Source organism: Rhinichthys klamathensis, unplaced genomic scaffold, assembly GCF_029890125.1.
Source record: "Rhinichthys klamathensis goyatoka isolate OS25496 unplaced genomic scaffold, OSU_Roscu_1.1 h1tg000046l_1, whole genome shotgun sequence".
Lineage (NCBI taxonomy): Eukaryota > Metazoa > Chordata > Actinopteri > Cypriniformes > Leuciscidae > Rhinichthys > Rhinichthys klamathensis.
In genome coordinates, this window is record NW_026606593.1 from 2,701,605 (window position 1) to 2,721,282 (window position 19,678).

Consider the following 19,678-nt stretch of genomic DNA (forward strand, 5'->3'; position numbering starts at 1 on the left):
AAGCACGATGGGTTACTGTTTGGAAATGAAGAAATTAAGATGTAAATATAAGTACTGTAATTTTAAATACACTGATGCAATTCTATACAGATGCAATTCCCACTCACAAAACGATTCATTCTTTCCAAATATAGCTATTCAAGTCATCTGGTGAATATTTCTTTTTGAAACCGCATTAGTATGTGGTTTGAAACCTATTTAAAATTGTATTTGGGGATTTTTGGCTCAGTTTGAATGGTTGCACTCTATAGTTTCACTCTATAGTTTAAAAGTAAGATTTGAATTTTGGTTTCTAGAGATAAAGAGAAGAACAGAGAAGGGAAAATCTGGAGGAAACATGGGGTAAAAGAGTAAGAGTGTAGATTATAGGGAGAAGAATACAAAAGGAAGAGAAGGAAAAGAACAAATAATTTCAACAATAAAGAGATGGATGTGAGAGGACTGCAATATTCTGCAATTATCACAATTTGTTCTTACACTCTTTGGCTGTTATTTGTGTAGTGCTCTTTTTTTACAAACGATTCGACAAGTGCTAAAACTATAGATTTTAAATCAACAGTAGAAGCCGTTTCTAAAGATAACATGTCAGGGATATCACTGATCGTTTTTTAAAATGAATCAAAAGTAATTGACAGGAAGGTTTTTATGAACTACATAAATCTCCTCAAACTATAAATTTTAACGATAAATTTTTTATTCCAAACAGGTGGTTCTGTCCACGACGGTCAACGTGGATGGTCCTGTACTAGCCATTTCTGATAATATGTTTGTGCACAACAACTCCAAACACGGACGTCGCGCTCGCAGAATGGATTCAAATGAGACGATGGAGACTAGCATGGAATACGGTGAGATTTAGAAGAAATGCCTTTGAGAAAAAGGGGCTCTAAATTTGCTTATTCTGTTGCAAGACAGTATCTATATGGTCACTTAGGACTTACTGGGGGACGTCAGTCCTTGCGTGATCATTTCTTGCATTTTTAATCACCTTTTCATTCTCTCTCCACTTCAGCTACTCCCTGTATCAAAGCCATCAGTCCCAGTGAAGGTTGGACTACAGGCGGGGCTATGGTAATTGTGATTGGGGAAAACTTCTTTGACGGTCTGCAAGTGGTGTTCGGGAGCATGTTAGTGTGGAGCGAGGTATGTGTATCCAAGCCAGCTTTGACTTCTAATGAGGGAAGCCTTTGTCATATTTGAATAATTGGCTCAATGATTGAGTACCAAGAATCTGTAACCAAACTTTTCTGTCATTATTCATGCAGCTTATCACTCCTCACGCAATCCGAGTTCAAACTCCTCCTCGACACATCCCAGGGGTTGTAGAAGTTACGCTGTCCTACAAATCTAAGCAGTTCTGTAAAGGAGCTCCAGGGCGCTTCATTTATACAGGTAAATTGTATAATATACAATAATAATACATTAAATATACATTTATACTGGTTATAAAACACACACATAGACATGCAGAATTGCATATTTAAAGACAAGTATATTATGTTAAACCAGTGGTGCCCAACCCTGTTCCTGGAGCCGCCACAACACTGCACTTTTTTAATGTTGCCACCCATTTCAGGTCTTGGAGTCTCTACTAATGAGCTGATGAGCTGAATCAGATGTGTTTGGTTAGGGAGACATACAAGTGATGCGTCCCAATTCGCCTACTTATACAATGCCTAAAAAAATTATGTTTTTTTGTGAAGAAAAAGTACATACTTTTGAGTGTGTAGCAGAATAGTACGCAAGATTTTGGACATATTGCGTCTTTAACGCCGGGCAGCTCTGTCGCTTAGTTACGCGCATCTGTCACCATTTAAATGCCCTGTCAATCATCTTGTCACAGTTAAAATCCCCCAAATTTAATTTTAATTTAATTAACCGAATCTGAGAGAAATGTAGTAGCACGTTGATCTGCCAGTCGTGGGTGTTTTATATGCGGAGGCTCTCCTCATGTGTTTGCATAATGATGCATTTGAAAGTTAATGTATCATTATAAAAGTTCAAATATATAATGTGGATAACATTGAACAAATATAGTTTCATCAGGTTAGATACTGATAATGAATCACTCAAACCTTTATCTAAACCTCTCCACTTAAAGGGATAGTTCACCCAAAAATGAAAATTCTGTCAGTAATTACTCTCCCTCATGTTGTTCCAACCCCCTGAGACTTTCGTTCATCTTCGGAACACAAATTAAGATATTTTTGATTAAATCTGAGAGCTGGATCACTCCTCCATAGGCTTCTTAAAGATGAACTGAACTGAAATTTGAAAAACGGTGATATAACAGATCTATTTTATTTATTATCATTGGTACAATTATTAAAATGGCAGAATTTGTTAAAAGGGATAAAACTGTACGTTGAAAATGTTGTTTTTGTTACATGGGCGCCGCCATGTTGGATTTCAACATTCGGCTACGTCACTGGCATGGTAGGCTACTCCGTTGCCAACCAACACCAGCAGAGCAGCCATAGCATGTAAATAGTCTGAGGCTAGCTGACATGGCTGGGGAAACAGAAACCAACAGGTCTAGGGCGGGTTCATCATACTGTATTGCCCCTGGCTGTAGTAATGAATTGTATAGGGCTAAGGCAGCTGGGGTTACGATACATTTTCACAGGCTAACGTTACCTTTAACAAGGAAACCAGCCCTCAAGTTAAGGCTAGCTGCCTTAAAACTGTCTAGCACTCCGACAGCCCCTGGATTTCGAGTCTGTAGTGAAAATTTTGTAGTGACAGACTATTTAGTAGGCCTGTCGCGATAGTCAATAAATAAATTAATCGCACGACAAAAAAATTAGCTCGATAATTTTTCCGGCCGCGATAATTTTCATTTGCATGCTTGTTTGTTTTCCTCATCTCTCTCTCTCTCTCTAGCAAAGAGACTGGATGACAACTCTCGGTTCCTTAGCGTAGGAAGAGTGAACTAGAGCTTATTCTGCCCGAGCCCGAGCGATATTTCCCGACACTATCCTTGAGACGTGCACTCCCAACGCAATAGACTGCTGCGCGGCACTACATCTGATGGCCGAGACTGCGAGCGCGGGCGGTAATGCACTCACTCTGTATGTGCGGGTTATAAATAAAACGATTCGCGGGACTCCCGCGAACTAGAAATATCTATGAATAAAACATAAAAACGAATAGATTTTTATTCATCTGTTGCAGAAAAGCAACAAGAACAACTAAAACAAAATAGAAACGATTTACAGGCCAGAGTTTCTATTCATAACATTCTATTCATAACAACGCTATAACATCGCGTTGAGGGATGTAGCAAGCCAATCACAGTTATATGTGTTGCTTCTGATTTGCCATTGTGTTCAAGAAATCATTTAAGATAGACTCCCTTTTTGGTATTTATTCAAGTGCATTTTTTGTAACAGAGACTGTTCTCTGCAACAGATTGACTCCGGTGCAGTGTCCATGCTCCGGCAGCTCACACACCCACACCAGTCACTTCGCCCCAAACGATCATGTGCTGTAGGCTATGTGGAGCCTGAAACTGATCCTCCATGTGGTGGTGGTAGTCAGAAACTACTGGACTGTCCCTCACAGGTTCAAATGCGTAACCCATGCCGTTAAAAGTGCTCATTTTCGTCTGTGTATTAGGACCTGCAGCTGTTGCCTATGCACCTTTGCGTGTCCTACCATGCCAGTGACGTCATCGAAACTGCCAGCGTAACAAGCGCAATTTTTGTGTTGCTTAAAAAAAGCTATATTGATATTTTTAATTAAAATTTTTAGTGTAATTTACTTTTAATTGTCATAAACAACACGTTATCAACGTCAATTTTTTTCAGTTCAGTTCATCTTTAAGGGATTGAAACTGGCCGGCCCAAAAGTTATGAAAGACATCGTTAAAATAGTCCGAGTGACTACAGTGGCTCAACCTTAAGTTTATCAACTTATCAAACAAACAAAAATAACGACTTTATTTCACTATTAATTTCCTTCTCTGTACGTAGTGAAACTACGCAAAGCTTCTAGGTTGTACGTCACGCATCACACACATGACCAGCGTCGGCCAATAGTGAGCCTACGTGTGACGTGCAACCAAGAAGCTTTGCGCAATATCACTACGTGAAATCTCACGGCCGTACAGAGAAGGAAATGAATAGTTGAATAAAGTCATTATTTTTGTTTGTTTTTTGCGCACAAAAAGTATTCTCGTCGCTTGATAAACTTAAGGTTGAGCCACTGTAGTCACTCGGACTATTTTACCATGTCTTTCATAACTTTCATAACAGTTTGGATCCCTTTAGAAGCCTATGGAGGAGTGAGACAGCTCTCCGATTTAATCAAAAATATCTTAATTTGTGTTCCGAAGATGAACGAAAGTCTTACGGGGTTGGAACAACATGAGGGAGGAACTAACCCTTTAACCGTCACTCTGTACATCTGCCATGTTTGTAGTTTTTTAACACTTTTCATATGTGTTTGTAGTCCTTATCCAACACCCAATGTGTTGTGGGCAATATTATCCGTTATCGTGTGCACGGATCTGCACTTTGGATTCTAACCGGAAAAAGACCATCCGGGTATCTTGGGAATAATCATTTCAGCATACTACTATTTGGGACGCACTAATTCTAATTTCGCATACTATTTAGGATGGATAGTATGCGAATTGGGACGCAGCAAAAAATGTGCAGTGTTGGGAGGGTTACAGAAGAGGGCTAGGAAACACTGTGTTAAACTACTTTCTTTCTATGTTTGAAGTGCAGAGATAACTAGAAGTCATTTGTAAGTTGACTTCCCTAAGATTGGAAGCACTGTGGATCTTTGGCACTTTCAGAAAACCAATACATTGCCAGGTTTATTTGAGTGACATGTCATCTTCTGACTTATCCAATAAAAGTTTTGTGCGAAACTACATGTTTGGCTGGACAATGGAATATGGTATAATGGGGGTTGGAGTATTTGGGAAACCTGTTTGGAAACAATCATGGTAATACTAGTTCTTTAGACATTCTACTAACTATAAGTAACTTTGCAACTACATGTCAACTAGCAGTCATTAGAGTATTAGTAGTCTGTCTGTTTAATTTCTGCTAACACTTTATTTTGATGGTCCCCCAACAGACATTATACTGACTTTGCAAGTACATGTCAACTTATACTAACCTGAACCCTTACCTAAAAGTCTACTAATACTCTAATGAGAGACAAGTAGCTGCAAAGTTACATATAGTTAATAGAATGTCTAAAGTGGACTATCAATATAAAGTGTAACCACAGTCATTTGCAACTCTGATTGGTGCCACTTGTGAGGAAAAGACTGATAATATCAATCAGGACGAGAGTGGCTATGGATTCATACATAAATCCCTTACCTGATTCCCTTTCATTAACTACATACAAAGGGATTTGTTCAGATTTTCAGGTATTTTAAAGTACATAATGGATTCTCACTAAGTATTGTTATCTCTAGCACTGAACGAGCCAACTATTGACTACGGCTTCCAGAGACTTCAAAAGCTGATCCCTCGCCATCCTGGTGACCCCGACAGATTGGCAAAGGTTAGTAAATACTGACGTACATATATAACCGTCAACTCAAACACAGAAGTACACACCAACAGACCCACAGATATGTCATATTTATCTACTCTCTCTGGAACTGATTTTCTATATTTTAGGAAATGTTACTTAAAAGAGCAGCAGATGTTGTTGAGTCACTCTATGGAAATTCCACCAGCAATCAGGTAACCACTGAATTGCAGTAGATATAAGAATACTGTCTGTGGCATGGAAACAAACACTCTGAGTGCTTTGAACACATACAATGGGGTCCAAATGTCTGAAATCACTAGTGAACATGCTTCTATTTTGTTTCAAATTACATAATCAGCATAACGGAAATTTCAGAAATCCATCAATATCATGTCAAGATCCATATTATCTAGCATGATTTGAAAATGTTCCATAGCACAACATGTGTACTTCAATGGAAGTAAGGAAATCTGGATAATGTAACAAATCAGCTTATTTGATTTGCGAAGTTTTGAATCCAATGTGGTCTCAGGCTTTTAGAACATTCGAAATAATTTACGCACATCTAAGAAATGCATGTTCACAGCAACAACAAATTAATGTTTTTTTTACAAAATTCCTTTTCAATTTACTAACTCAACTCGTACCTGCAGGTCAAACAAACATCATTTTGTCCTCTTTTCTTCAGTATTACAAGTGGGTGAAGTTTACCATCACGGTATAAAATACAAAGGAACATAAAAAAAACCCCAGCACAAAATAAAATAAAAATGCTGCTTTTAATCCAATACAATCCAACAACATTTCCACTCCATTTGTCACAAAAATAAACAGTATACTGATTTTTTTGTCTTTTTTTCTTTTTCTTTTTTTTTACATTTTATGCTTTGAAAAATATTAAAATTTTATCACAAAAATGGTTTTGTATCATAAGGTTCGGCCTAGTGTTTCCAGAATATAAATTTAATACAAAAATAGTAAGTCTCCCTAATGTCAAAACAAGTGCTTTATACAACAGAAATTACAAGGCTGTGTTGGTCCAGATTTGTAATGCAGCTTCTGTGCTGAGCAATCTTTGTTTTTAAAGAGCTTTGGGTCAGGTTTTAATCAAATAAATCAAATGTTTTGTGTTTGTTTGACCTGATGAAGACCCTTTTCAGGTCGGTAAATTGGAACTGTTGGCAATCTTAGACCACACTGTATGTGGTCACTGTATGTATGCTGAATTGATTTGTCTGTCTCCTGTTCATATCGAGAGAAATGAAGTGATAGGTTTTCCCGTTGTGTATTGCCGTCAATCAAAACTTGTCTTTGATATTGTGCTGTTGCAGGACATGTTGCTGAAGCGGGCTGCAGATATAGCCGAGGCTCTTTACAGCGTGCCTCGACCTCACAGTCAGCTGCAGGCCATGCCGAGTTCCCCTGTCCATGGCAGTGTCATGGGGCTCAACTCTTATCCCACACAGCTGGGTGTAAGCATTGGGGAACACGGGCAAACCAGTAGCCAAGGTAAGGATCTGAAGACATTTAAGATTCAGTCTTATTCAGTGTTCTAGATCAGGGGTTCCCAAACTTTTCCATGCCAAGGCCCCCCAAATACCAATAGCTTCTGGCCAAGGCCCCCCTTCTGCAGGATGTGTTATTGAACCCATCGACACTACTACAGCAAATGTAGAAATAAATAAAACCTCTAGGTGAACATCAGATTATGTGATGGTGTTTGATACCAGCCTATCAGAAAGATTATAGAGATGCACCTATTACAATTTTCTAGGCTGATTACAATTTTTCATTGAGTTTGACCTGCCGATACAGATTTTAGCCGATCTGATTTCCTTTTTTCTAACCACTTTACAACACACACAAATATTTGTTTCTCTTTCTCTTTCTCTCTCTCTCTCTCTCTCTCTCTCTCTCTCTCTCTCTCTCTCTCTCTCTCTCTCTCTCTCTCTCTCTCTCTCTCTCTCTCTCTCTCTATATATATATATATATATATATATATATATATATAGATAGCATATATATATATATATATATATATATATATATATATATATATATATAACATCATATAATTTTACCCAAACTGAATAATTAAGACAAGTTTAAGTTTAAATGGGTAAATTTTCTATAAATATTTGAGTCTTCATTTTCTTTTCTGACATAGCCTACTCCAGTTCTTGTTAAAACACACTAGACATGCAAATTATGTGCATTTTAGGCACTTTTTGTGTGAAATCATATTTATTTTGTCCATCAAAAGTGTGCTTTCACTTAAATTGAGTGTGAGCTGCGCAGCAAAAATAGATTGTGCCGAAACCCACTGCTGCTTACGCTCCTGCTTTGCGCTCCTGCTCGCGCTGTGAATGCACTCATTGATAACATGTACGCCGAAAAAATACGCGCCTCTCGCGCTTGAGATCTGAAACGGCCGTAATTCACGAGGTTTCCTACATGTGCGTTCCGTGTGCATGTGGGATGCTGATGTTGCGCGATGTTAATCATGCGGCGCCCGACGCCCGAGTGCATTAGACCGGCATAAAATCAGCATGTCAGACTGATCGGCCGGTCGACAATCACATGAAAATCGTCCAATTCCGGTCACCAGCCAATCAATCGGTGCATCTCTAAAAGATTAGCATTACAAGTATAATGTTCAGATAGGCTATGCACAAATTATTATAATGCTATTTCATTACAATACTCATAATAATATAAATATAAATATTTTTACTTTTTTTTTTTTTTTTTTACTTTTTTTTTTTTTTTACTTTTCTTCCAACTTGCTGCGGCCCCCAGTTTGAAAACCCCTGTTCTAGATGACCTAGATGTCAATAACCCTCATCTCAGCACATTTATAGAGCGCTGACATATTTGTGAAGGCCAACCCAGAAGTTAGGATCACACTGGTTACCTCAACAAAAACTCAATAGGATTTGTCTTTTTAATTATCGCAAAAAATAAGCTCTGTGATCAACAACAGTTTATGATACTTACACGTTTTGTCCATTAAGATAATTTCAACAAATGAACAACTTTTATGAATTTTGAAGCCTAAATAAAATTGTCACTTCCAGTCTTTATTTAACCTTCTAGGGCTGCTCGTGTGGCTGCCTTTAAAAAAAATTTTTTATGAATGTACTATATTTCAGTTTGATAATGTTTTTTATCCAATATTTTGTATTTTAGGGGATTTTTTGGTACTAAATTATATTTATGAAGTAGTTACAGTGTTGGTCAGAATTATTTTGCCCTTTTGGTAAATATGATACAAAATGGCTGTAAAAATAAATCTGCATTGTTAAATCTTTTGATATTTTATTTAAAAAATAGCAAAAATCTAACCTTTTATTGAAGTAAAAGGTTTGAAAGTGGGGGGGAAATCACATTATGAAATAAATGTTTTTATCCAAAACACATTGGGAACAATTATTTGCCCCCTTTTATTAAATAGTTTTAATAAATGTTGGCGCTTCTTCTCTTCAGTTCACCACCACTCATCTTCTATAGGGTTCAGGTCAGGGGACGGGATGGCCATTGCAGATGTTTGGTTTTGTGCTCAGTGACCCATTTTTGTGTTGATTTTGATGTTTGATTTTGGATCACTGTCCTGTTGGAAGATCCACACATGGCCCGTTATAAGATTCCTAGCACCGGCTGTCAGGTTTTGATTTTTTATCTGTTGGTATTTGATGGAAACCATGATATCTGAACAAGATGTCCAGGACCTCGGGCAGAAAATTATGCCCACAGCATTAAAGATACAGCAGAGTATTTCATTTTACACATGGGGTACTTTTTATCCCTGTGTCATGACTTAACGAATAACAGGAAGCAATAGCAGGTAATAACTCTTTATTCAGTGGAAGTCCAAACAGAAAGACACGGGCGTGGAGGATGACACAGGGACGTCGATGGTCAGCGTGGTGAATCCCAAGTGGTGCAGTGAAGACAGATGAGAAACGATCCCCAACCGACGATAATCCACGAACAAGACGAAATCCACAGGTACACACGACGAGAGACTCAGGAACACAAGACTGGAACACGGACACATCCAACAGCGATCTGACAATGGAGATGAGAACACTGTGAGCATAAATAGTGAATGAGATCGGCTGCAGCTGGTGATGAGATGATGATCAGCTGGAGCGGATCAAGGAATGACACACACTCACTCACGCCCACCACACACGTGCTTTCATGCAACAACAATAACACGAGACGAGAAGGAAGCAAATGGATTTGTATACCGTGACAGTACCCCTTCTCCTAAGAACGCCTCCTGACGTTCTCAGAACTCCTTACCTGTCGATTGTAATCATCGATCAGAGAGTGATCCAGAATGTCTCTAGCAGGTACCCAACTTCTCTCCTCCGGACCGTAACCTTCCCAGTCCACCAAGTACTGAAATCCGCGTCCCCTCCGCCTCGAATCCAAAATACGATTAACCGAATAGGTGGTATCCCCATTTACGAGACGCGGCGGGGGGGGGAACCGGGACTGGCGGATTAATGTGTGAACGAAACACAGGCTTAATTTTGGAAACGTGAAAAACGGGGTGTACCCTCCTGTACGCTGGAGGTAAACTAAGGCGGACTGCCACCGAACTAATGATCTTGGTGACAGAGAATGGGCCAATAAATTTGGGAGCAAGCTTATTAGAGACGGAACGGAGAGGAATGTTCTTAGTAGAAAGCCACACTTTTTGACCGACGACGTATATGGGAGGCTTAGACCGGTGGCGATCGGCCCTCGCCTTGGTGCGCGCCCCCACTTGGAGTAAAGTCTCACGGGCTCTAGTCCAAGTGCGGTGACACCTCTGGATTAAGGCGTGTGCGGAGGGAACCGCGACTTCGGATTCCAGACTGGGAAAAATAGGTGGCTGGTAACCTAAACTACATTCAAACGGAGATAGGCCCGTGGCCGACACTGGTAACGTGTTGTGGGCGTACTCCACCATGGAAAGTTGCTGGCTCCATGAGGAAGGATTCTTGGAAACTAAACATCGCAACACCCTTTCCAGATCTTGGTTGGCTCTCTCGGTTTGACCATTGCTCTGGGGATGAAACCCTGAGGATAAACTAACCGTCGCCCCCAGTAATTTACAAAATTCTTGCCAAAATTTGGACACAAACTGGGGTCCTCTGTCAGAGACCACGTCCATCGGGAGGCCATGTAAACGAAAGACGTGGTCAATGACTGTCAACGCTGTCTCCTTAGCTGAGGGTAATTTGGGTAAGGGAATGAAATGAGCCGCCTTCGAGAACCGGTCCACCACGGTCAAAACGACTGTGTTACCCTGGGAGGGTGGGAGGGCGGTGATAAAATCGAGAGCGATATGGGACCAGGGTCTCGAAGGAACTGGCAGCGGTTGAAGGAGCCCATCTGGGGGTCGATTGGAAGTTTTACCAGTGGCACAAACCGAACAAGCCAAAACAAAACTGTGAATGTCACGAGCCATGAGTGGCCACCAGAATCGTTGCTTGACTAGAAACTTAGTACGATAAACTCCTGGATGACAAGCCACGTTGGAGCAATGACCCCACTGAATGACGTCAGACCTTAATCCCTCCGGCACGAATAAGCGATTCGGTGGGCAACCGGGCGGAGGCGTTACCCCTTCTAAGGCCGTCTTGACCTTCGATTCGACCTCCCATACGAGTGTGGAGACAAATAGACTCTCCGGTAAAATGCACTCGGGAGTAGACGGGCGTTCGGAAGGATCAAAAATGCGAGATAAAGAGTCGGGTTTGATGTTCTTAGACCCCGGGCGGTACGAGAGAGAAAAATCAAAACGTCCGAAAAAAAGTGCCCACCGAGCCTGCCTGGAGTTCAATCTTTTGGCAGTTCTGATGTATTCTAAATTCTTGTGATCAGTCCAGACTTTAAAGGGTACCCCAGAGCCCTCTAACCAATGACGCCATTCCTCCAACGCTAACTTGACTGCCAACAACTCCCTGTTACCAATGTCGTAATTGCGTTCAGCTGAGGATAACCGATGGGAAAAAAACGCGCAAGGATGCATCCTGTCGTCTGTGGGAGAACGCTGGGACAGGACTGCTCCTACCCCCACCTCTGACGCATCGACCTCCACCACGAACTGCCGTGAATAGTCAGGGGCAACGAGGATGGGAGCTGAAACAAAGCGGCTCTTGAGTTTGGCAAATACAGCCTCGGCTGTATCTGACCACCTGAACGGAGTGCTGGGGGAGGTCAAGGCAGTCAGAGGTGCGGCTAGCTGGCTGAAATTACGAATGAAACGTCGATAGAAATTGGCGAACCCCAGAAACCTCTGTAGGGCCTTACGGGAATCTGGACTTGGCCATTCTACCACAGCCTTAACCTTCTCAGGGTCCACACGCATTCCCTCAGACGAGATGATGTATCCTAAGAAAGGAACAGACTGTGCATGAAAATCGCATTTCTCCGCCTTGACAAAAAGCCCATTCTCTAACAACCTCTGAAGCACTCGTCGGACGTGTTGCATATGTTCCTGGAGAGACGAGGAAAATATCAATATGTCATCCAGGTAAACATATATGAACTGATCTATCATGTCTCGTAACACGTCATTGACCAGTGCCTGGAAGACTGCTGGAGCGTTGGACAGCCCAAAAGGCATGACCAAATATTCAAAGTGCCCCCTGGGGGTGTTAAAAGCAGTCTTCCACTCATCCCCCTCCCTGATGCGAACCAAATGATAAGCGTTACGCAAGTCCAATTTCGTGAAGACGGACGCTCCCTGCAACCTCTCGAAAGCTGAAGACATCAACGGCAAAGGATAAGTATTCTTTACCGTGATGTTATTCAACCCCCGGTAATCAATACAAGGTCGCAGAGACCCGTCCTTCTTCCCCACAAAAAAGAACCCCGCCCCCGCTGGAGAAGAGGAAGGGCGGATGAACTTGGTTGCCAGAGAATCAGAAATATATTTCTCCATAGCCTCCCTTTCAGGAACAGAAAGTGAGTATAGCTTGCCTTTAGGCGGAGACTTACCTGGCATTAAATCTATGGCACAGTCATAGGGACGATGAGGAGGAAGAGAAGCAGCACGAGACTTACTGAACACTTCCTTCAGATCGTGGTACTCCTCGGGCACGTTAGACAAATCCCCTACCTCCTCCTGAAACACACAAACAGGCACAGACGGACAAGCAGACACGAGACAAGACTTATGACATTCCTTGCTCCACTCCAGTATAGTTTTATGTTGCCAGTCCACTCGGGGGTTGTGATGGATGAGCCAGGGATGTCCAAGAACAATGGGTGCCAGGGGTGAATCCAGAATGTAAAAACTAATAGTCTCGGAGTGATTGCCTGAAGTGATGAGGGTAATGTTTTCCGTGATAAAAGAAATGGTGGGGAGTTCTTGGCCGTTGAGTGCGTGAACATCAATCCTTTGTGTGAGTGGTTTGAGGGGAATCTGAAATCTGTGTGCAAAAGTGCTGTCCATGAAGTTACCTTCAGCCCCAGAATCCAAAAGTGCTCGACAATCGTGCTGGTGAGCTGACCATCTCAGTCTTACAGGAAGGAGAGTAGATGTGGATGAGGTCTTCTTGGCAGAGATCCCACCCGATAGTAGCCTCATGCTTACTATCGGGCTTGGCCTTTTACCGGGCAGTTGTAAGCGAAGTGTCCCGTGCCTCCACAGTATAGGCAAAGGCCCTGGGATCTCCGCCTTTCCTTCTCCTCCCTGGAAAGCCGAGCTCGACCCACCTGCATGGGTTCGTGATCGAAGACTGGGCTGACCGTGTCCCTGCCGCTGGACCGTTGTTCCTCGACTCCTCCTGTAGAACGGGTGGACAAAGCTCTGCTCCCGACCCTAGCCAGCCGAGCGTCCACCCGTAGAGCCAGTTCGATGAGGCCGTTGAGAGATGTTGGCAGGTCCAGGGTGTAGATCTCCCTCTGGACACGGTCAGCCAACCCATGCAGGAACATGTCCCACTGCGCCTCCTCGTTCCACTGACATTCGGCCGCCAGGGTTCGGAACTCGATCGAAAAATCCGAGACCGACCTCTCACCTTGACGGAAGTCGGCCAGCACCCTAGCGGCCTCTCTCCCCGCGAAGGCACGATCGAATACCCGTCTCATCTCCGCGGAGAGTGCCGGGAACGAGGCACAGCAGGGATCTTGATTTTCCCACACCGCCGTCCCCCACAGCGCTGCTTTACCGGTCAGTAGAGTCAACACAAACGCCACTTTCGCCTGCTCATTTTGAAATGTTCTGGGCTGTAGAGCAAAATGCATGGCACATCTGGTCAGGAATGCTCTACAGTATGCAGACTCACCCGCGTAGCTCTCTGGAACAGGTAGGCGTGGTTCGCTGTGCGCTGGGATCTCAGGTGGAATGGGGGGAACGGCTGGTGTGGGCGGCGCAGCGGGAGCTCGAAGAAGTAGAATCTGCTGGGTCAGCTCGGACACCTGTGTCACCAAAGTTTGAACCGCACGACCCGCGTCATTCAGATTCTTCTCCTGCGAATCCATTCTTCTCATACTATGTTGCACAAAGTCCTCCAAACTAAATGTTGACGTACCCGCTGCTTCCATGGTTGCGTCAGATCGTTCTGTCATGACTTAACGAATAACAGGAAGCAATAGCAGGGAATAACTCTTTATTCAGTGGAAGTCCAAACAGAAAGACACGGGCGTGGAGGATGACACAGGGACGTCGATGGTCAGCGTGGTGAATCCCAAGTGGTGCAGTGAAGACAGATGAGAAACGATCCACAAGCGGTGATAATCCCCAACCGACGATAATCCACGAACAAGACGAAATCCACAGGTACACACGACGAGAGACTCAGGAACACAAGACTGGAACACGGACACATCCAACAGCGATCTGACAATGGAGATGAGAACACTGTGAGCATAAATAGTGAATGAGATCGGCTGCAGCTGGTGATGAGATGATGATCAGCTGGAGCGGATCAAGGAATGACACACACTCACTCACGCCCACCACACACGTGCTTTCATGCAACAACAATAACACGAGACGAGAAGGAAGCAAATGGATTTGTATACCGTGACACCCTGTGTGTACCAAACCCATATTAAGTGTTTGCTGCAAAAAAGTGTTTTTTGTTTTGTTTCATCTGATAGAACCCGTCCCGTTCAAAGTTCCAGTCGTGTCAGTTACTTTTCAAAAGTTCCATGGTCAATCTTGGAAAAAGGAGGTTGCAAAAAGTATTTAATAAAACGGGGCAAATAATTGTTCCCAACGTGTTTTGGAGAAAAACATTTATTTCATAATGTGATTTTCCCCTCACTTTCAATTCTTTTACTTCAATGAAAGGTTAGATTTTTGCAATTTTTTTAATAAAATATCAAAAAGATTAACAATGCAGATTCATTTTTTACAGCCATCTTTGGTCATATTTACCAAGGGGGCAGAAGTTGTTGTTTTTTTAAGTGAATTTAATTTGTATCAAAGTTAAAGTTTATTGTTATGAAAAATGCACATAAATGCTATTTACATTGTTTACATGAAGTATATATTTTCCAAATCATGTTTTTCTTTTAAACACACCGAGAAAATCAAAGCCATAAATCTAAACAAGATTGTGTTCCAAATCTGTGGTTAATATCTCAAAAAATTCAATAAGAATTTGTTTATGAGCAGTACCAAACATTTCCACTAGATGAAATTAGTTTCCCATTCATTTACAAAGTGACCACAAATAATACAAGTGTGACTTTTTTTTTTCAGGCCCATTTAACCTTTTCGAGTCATGTCTGTTTGTGTGTGTGTGTGTGTGTGTGTGTGTTCAAATAGAATCTTTACCAAGTTTCGTACCATTCTGATGAAGTAAAATATAAAAAAATGTAAAAGCGCACCAGAGGTTTAAAAGCATTTTGTAAGAGCTTGATTATTGTTTTGTTGATTAATTGAGTAAAGAATTGTGATTTCTCTCTCTTTTATTCAAGGATACAGTCGCAGTTTGTCTCCACGTGGCTACCCATCAGCATCGACCCCTCAGCAGTCAGGTTATGGGTCTAACGGGGGCATGAGTTACGGGGCAGTGCCCATGAGCAGTCTGGGTGTTTCAGGGTCACCTGGCTTTAACAGTGCCTCCCCAAACAGCTCTCCTTATGCTAGTGAGTTTCAGTTTCCCTTTTCACCTTCTTTTTAATCATTTTTAATAATCCTCCTGCTAGAAATACAGTGATTTTAGACCGTCAGATAAAATGTTGGTATAATTGAAGCACCTTTTTTTCCAGTAATGCCATCTAGCCCCACTGTACCAGGCTCCAGTTCCTCATCCTCCCTCTTGCCCTTCTCATCTTTCCCATCCTCTACCAAACAAAAAAGTGCCTTTGCTCCAGTCCTGAGACCGCAGGGTTCACCGTCACCCGTTTGCCAAACTTCAGGAGGCTCCAGCTTTAGAGGTATACTGTAACTACAGCTATGAAACCAAATGAACAGATCTGCTTTTTAAGTTTTAGCTTTTAAAGGGATATTCCACTTTTTTTGGAAATAGGCTCATTTTACAACTCCCCCAGAGTTAAACTGTTGAGTTTTACCGTTTTTGAATCCATTCAGCCGATCTCCGGTTCTGGCGGTACCACTTTTAGCATAGCTTAGCATACATCATTGAAGTGGACAAGACCATTAGCATTTCTAAAAAAAAAAATGACCAAAGAGTTTAGATATTTTTCCTATTTAAAACTTGACTCTTCTGTAGTTACATCGTGCACTAAGACCGACGGAAAATGTAAAGTTGCAATTTTCTAGGCTGATATGGCTAGGAACTATACTCTCATTCCTGCGTAATAATCAAGAAACTTTACTGCCGTACCATGAGAGCAGCAGGCGTAATGATATGGCGCAGCGCCTGAAAATAGTTCCGTTGTGTTGACGGAAGGTAGCCTATAGTTCCTACCCATATAAGCCTAGAAAATCGCAACTTTACATTTTCCGTCGGTCTTAGTGCACGATGTAACTACAGAAGAGTCAAGTTTTAAATAGGAAAAATATCTAAACTCTTTGGTCATTTTTTTTTTAGAAATGCTAATGGTCTTGTCCACTTCAATGATGTATGCTAAGCTATGCTAAAAGTGGTACCGCAAGAACCGGAGATCGGCTGAATGGATTCAAAAACGGTAAAACTCAACAGTTTAACTCTGGGGGAGTTGTAAAATGAGCCTATTTCCAAAAAAAGTGGAGTATCCCTTTAAATGTTTTTTTCCCCCCCAAGGTACACTCTTAAAAATAAAGGTTCTACTCTGTACCCTACTCTGAAGTATGAGTTAATTTAGTCCCTCCAAAAGGAGAAATTTTGTTCCCAGTTCCTGCGGTGTTAACACGCCAAGAAGTGTATACTTCCGCCAACAGTTATATGAACTATGAAAACGTTCCTCTGCTGCGAAGGGCCCTATTGGCATCAATGGTTCCATGAGGAGACTTTAACATTCATTGAACCTTTTCATTGCACAAAAGATTATTTATGCGGGAAAAAGGTTATTAAAATGTTCTTCACTCTAAGCAAATAATGGCTCTTTTAAGAACTGATCAATGAAAGGTTGAAAGGAAACCAGGGCCAGAGTTTCTTCATATTGTGACATAAGCTAAATATATTTTTGGTCACCTCAAACCTCGGTTGGAAACCTTGTATGACCAACACTGCTACTTTTCAGGAAATTGATTATTTATTTTAAAACAAACACTTGTGTTATCAAAGTTGATATTGTGGCTTTATATATGATCATATACTTGCATGTGTCATTATATTGCACTTTATTACATTATGATACATTAACACTTTACCAAAATCAAGCTCAAATGAAGTAACAAAGGTTTTGACCTGCAGCGAATGACGTGTAATTTTTAAGGTTATGAAGTTTATTGTAGCTATATGGGCGCCCAGTTTTTTCTGTCATTTGGCCAAAACCTCATGTTATAAAAGATGAAGCTGCTACGCACAGGCTATTTAAGACAGTATTGGCTATGACTCAACGACAAATCCTAGACTTAGACACTCTTCTCCGTGCCTCAAATACATAGAACATTAGACTTTATATATATATTGTGTTTCTTGAGTAAAGAAAATGCTGTACATATTCAAACAACCAGTTCTTTTGTTTTCCTTTGCATTGCAAACAAGCAGAGATGCTCCACCAAAATGTGTGCGCCTCTTCATTCACTATAGAGGCGGGAGGAGTTATGAGGTTTGAGGAGCCAATGGAGTTACAAGGTTTAGGGCCAGATTTACTAAACAAGGCAAAATTAGCGTGAGAGCGCTATTCCAAAGTAGCGCCAATGGGAGTGGAAAGTCCTGCACATGATCTACTAATGACGCAAATTAAAGAACACAGACACAGCCGGATCATTTCCACAATGACCAACTCAATCCACCGAGAGCAGCGCAAATTAGCGTCTGGTTTAAGACATGCTTTTTTGGGCGGTCAATAATGGCACAAATACCAGTAAATTGACGAGCGCAAACCTTAGTAAATCAGCGTTCGTGACTCATTTAAATACTCTCCTCCCATACATTTTACATCTGTAGGGAAACTCCTAAATACATATGCAATGTGTAATGCAAATGTCATATATAAGTTAAAATGCTATCTGTCAAAAGTAACTTATTTCTTGCTACCAGTGTACAGGAACTGTGCAGGCATAGCGTATCATCTATTTGATTTAGCTGCATGTTACTGCCATATGGAATAACTTTTTTTTTTTTTTTTTTAAGCAATGACAGGCCTCGTGGTTCCTCCGATGTAGAGGACGAGTCTCTTCCAGTCCTACGCTTTACAGCCAGTGGCCAGAACTGGACTGACACCAATGTTGTCTCCTTCAAGCCACACTGAACAACAGCTGTCATGAAGAAGTAAAGACAACAAGGACATATTTAAAACACTTTTGGGAACCTTCTTGAGAGATATCCACTCTATGCACACGCTTTGCCTCTGATTGTGAAGGGATGGTGTTACTTAAAGGTTCTTCCAGCCACAAAATGCCAAAAGAGCTATAATTTGAGAACATGAGACTTGAGACTGTTACACAATTTTTAGCCGTGTGCTCTCATCAGACACACCGGTCAATAGACTTTCACCGCAGTAGATGCCAGTATGGGGTGTCAATTGTGTCAAAACTCAGTCTTTTTTTAATATACTGATAGATACACATCCCTAAACTGAAATTGTGTTTTTAAAAGTATATATATTTATCAGGATTTTCATTTAGAGAAACAGAAAGTGTTTATTTAGGTTTAGGTTTATGAACTGATTACCTCATATATTGACTTATTTAATGACAAAAACTATATAAGTTATATTTTTTAGGTTAAGTACTAATATAAGGAACCATGATTGTATTTGCTATTATTTGGTATTGTTATCTAAATGTATTTGTTTTTCTGTAAACATTTTTTATAGGTTGTCATATTGCTATTGATATTAAAATAGTGACTGTAGATTTTTACATGTAAAAGTTTTGTTGTTAAATATATAGATATTTTAATTCTTTTCCAACTTATTTATAAACATGTTTTCACATTTGTATCCCTTTCAAAATATTTCTGACATGCACTAAAATAACAGATTTACTCATGGCATTATTTCTCTTCCACATGACCAGTCATTCCTTTCTATTTATTCCTTTTAGTAATCATTAAAGATTTTTATTTTTCAATTTTTATGTTATTCCAAACAAACCAAATGCAGGGTTGTAATTTATGGATATATTTTTTTTTTAAATAGACATATTAATCTGTGTTATCAGGTGAAGGTAACAGAATTTTTTTTTAAAATAATTTTATGTTGCTGCCTATAGAACTGATACAGTTCTGCTCTTCTCTTTTCCCCCATTCTTCCTCAGTGAGTTTTGTCATTAGCATTGGTAAACAGGATCGTTTTGACCACCAAATTAATGTTATGCATGAAAAGAACATCTGTTTAATTAGTGCAATGAACAAATTGATATGTGCGCTTAACATATTCTACCCGAATGTATTTACAGCACACAGACATCTGTTTTGATAAAAGAAAATAGTCACCAAACAGTGAATATGATCCAATTATTTGAGATGCAAAAAGTACATTTGTAATGTGTTTTTTTTTTTCATTCTCATCAACAGTGAGTAAAAATGGCGATTTGAATAAATACAGCCATTCTGCCCTTTCCTCACAGGATATGTTGAGTTAATCTCAGTAATTCATGGCCAAC

The 19,678-nt window shown here is 40.8% G+C and overlaps 1 protein-coding gene across 3 annotated transcripts in view; it reads left to right on the top strand.

Annotated features, from left to right (window-relative positions):
* ebf2 (EBF transcription factor 2) overlaps nucleotides 1-18,845 on the top strand; it is a 38,649-nt gene extending 19,804 nt beyond the window's left edge. For 2 of the 3 annotated variants that reach the window (XM_056247367.1, XM_056247368.1), the window contains exons 8-16: nucleotides 707-848; nucleotides 1,013-1,143; nucleotides 1,266-1,392; nucleotides 5,441-5,529; nucleotides 5,649-5,714; nucleotides 6,834-7,011; nucleotides 15,436-15,606; nucleotides 15,730-15,897; nucleotides 18,204-18,845. In XM_056247367.1, the coding sequence (XP_056103342.1) occupies nucleotides 707-848; nucleotides 1,013-1,143; nucleotides 1,266-1,392; nucleotides 5,441-5,529; nucleotides 5,649-5,714; nucleotides 6,834-7,011; nucleotides 15,436-15,606; nucleotides 15,730-15,897; nucleotides 18,204-18,235 (1,104 nt within the window). In that variant the 3' untranslated portion in view covers nucleotides 18,236-18,845. The remainder of the gene's footprint in view (nucleotides 1-706; nucleotides 849-1,012; nucleotides 1,144-1,265; nucleotides 1,393-5,440; nucleotides 5,530-5,648; nucleotides 5,715-6,833; nucleotides 7,012-15,435; nucleotides 15,607-15,729; nucleotides 15,898-18,203) is intronic. The other variant, XM_056247369.1, reaches the window with a different exon arrangement.
* The last annotated feature ends 833 nt before the right edge of the window (nucleotides 18,846-19,678 follow it).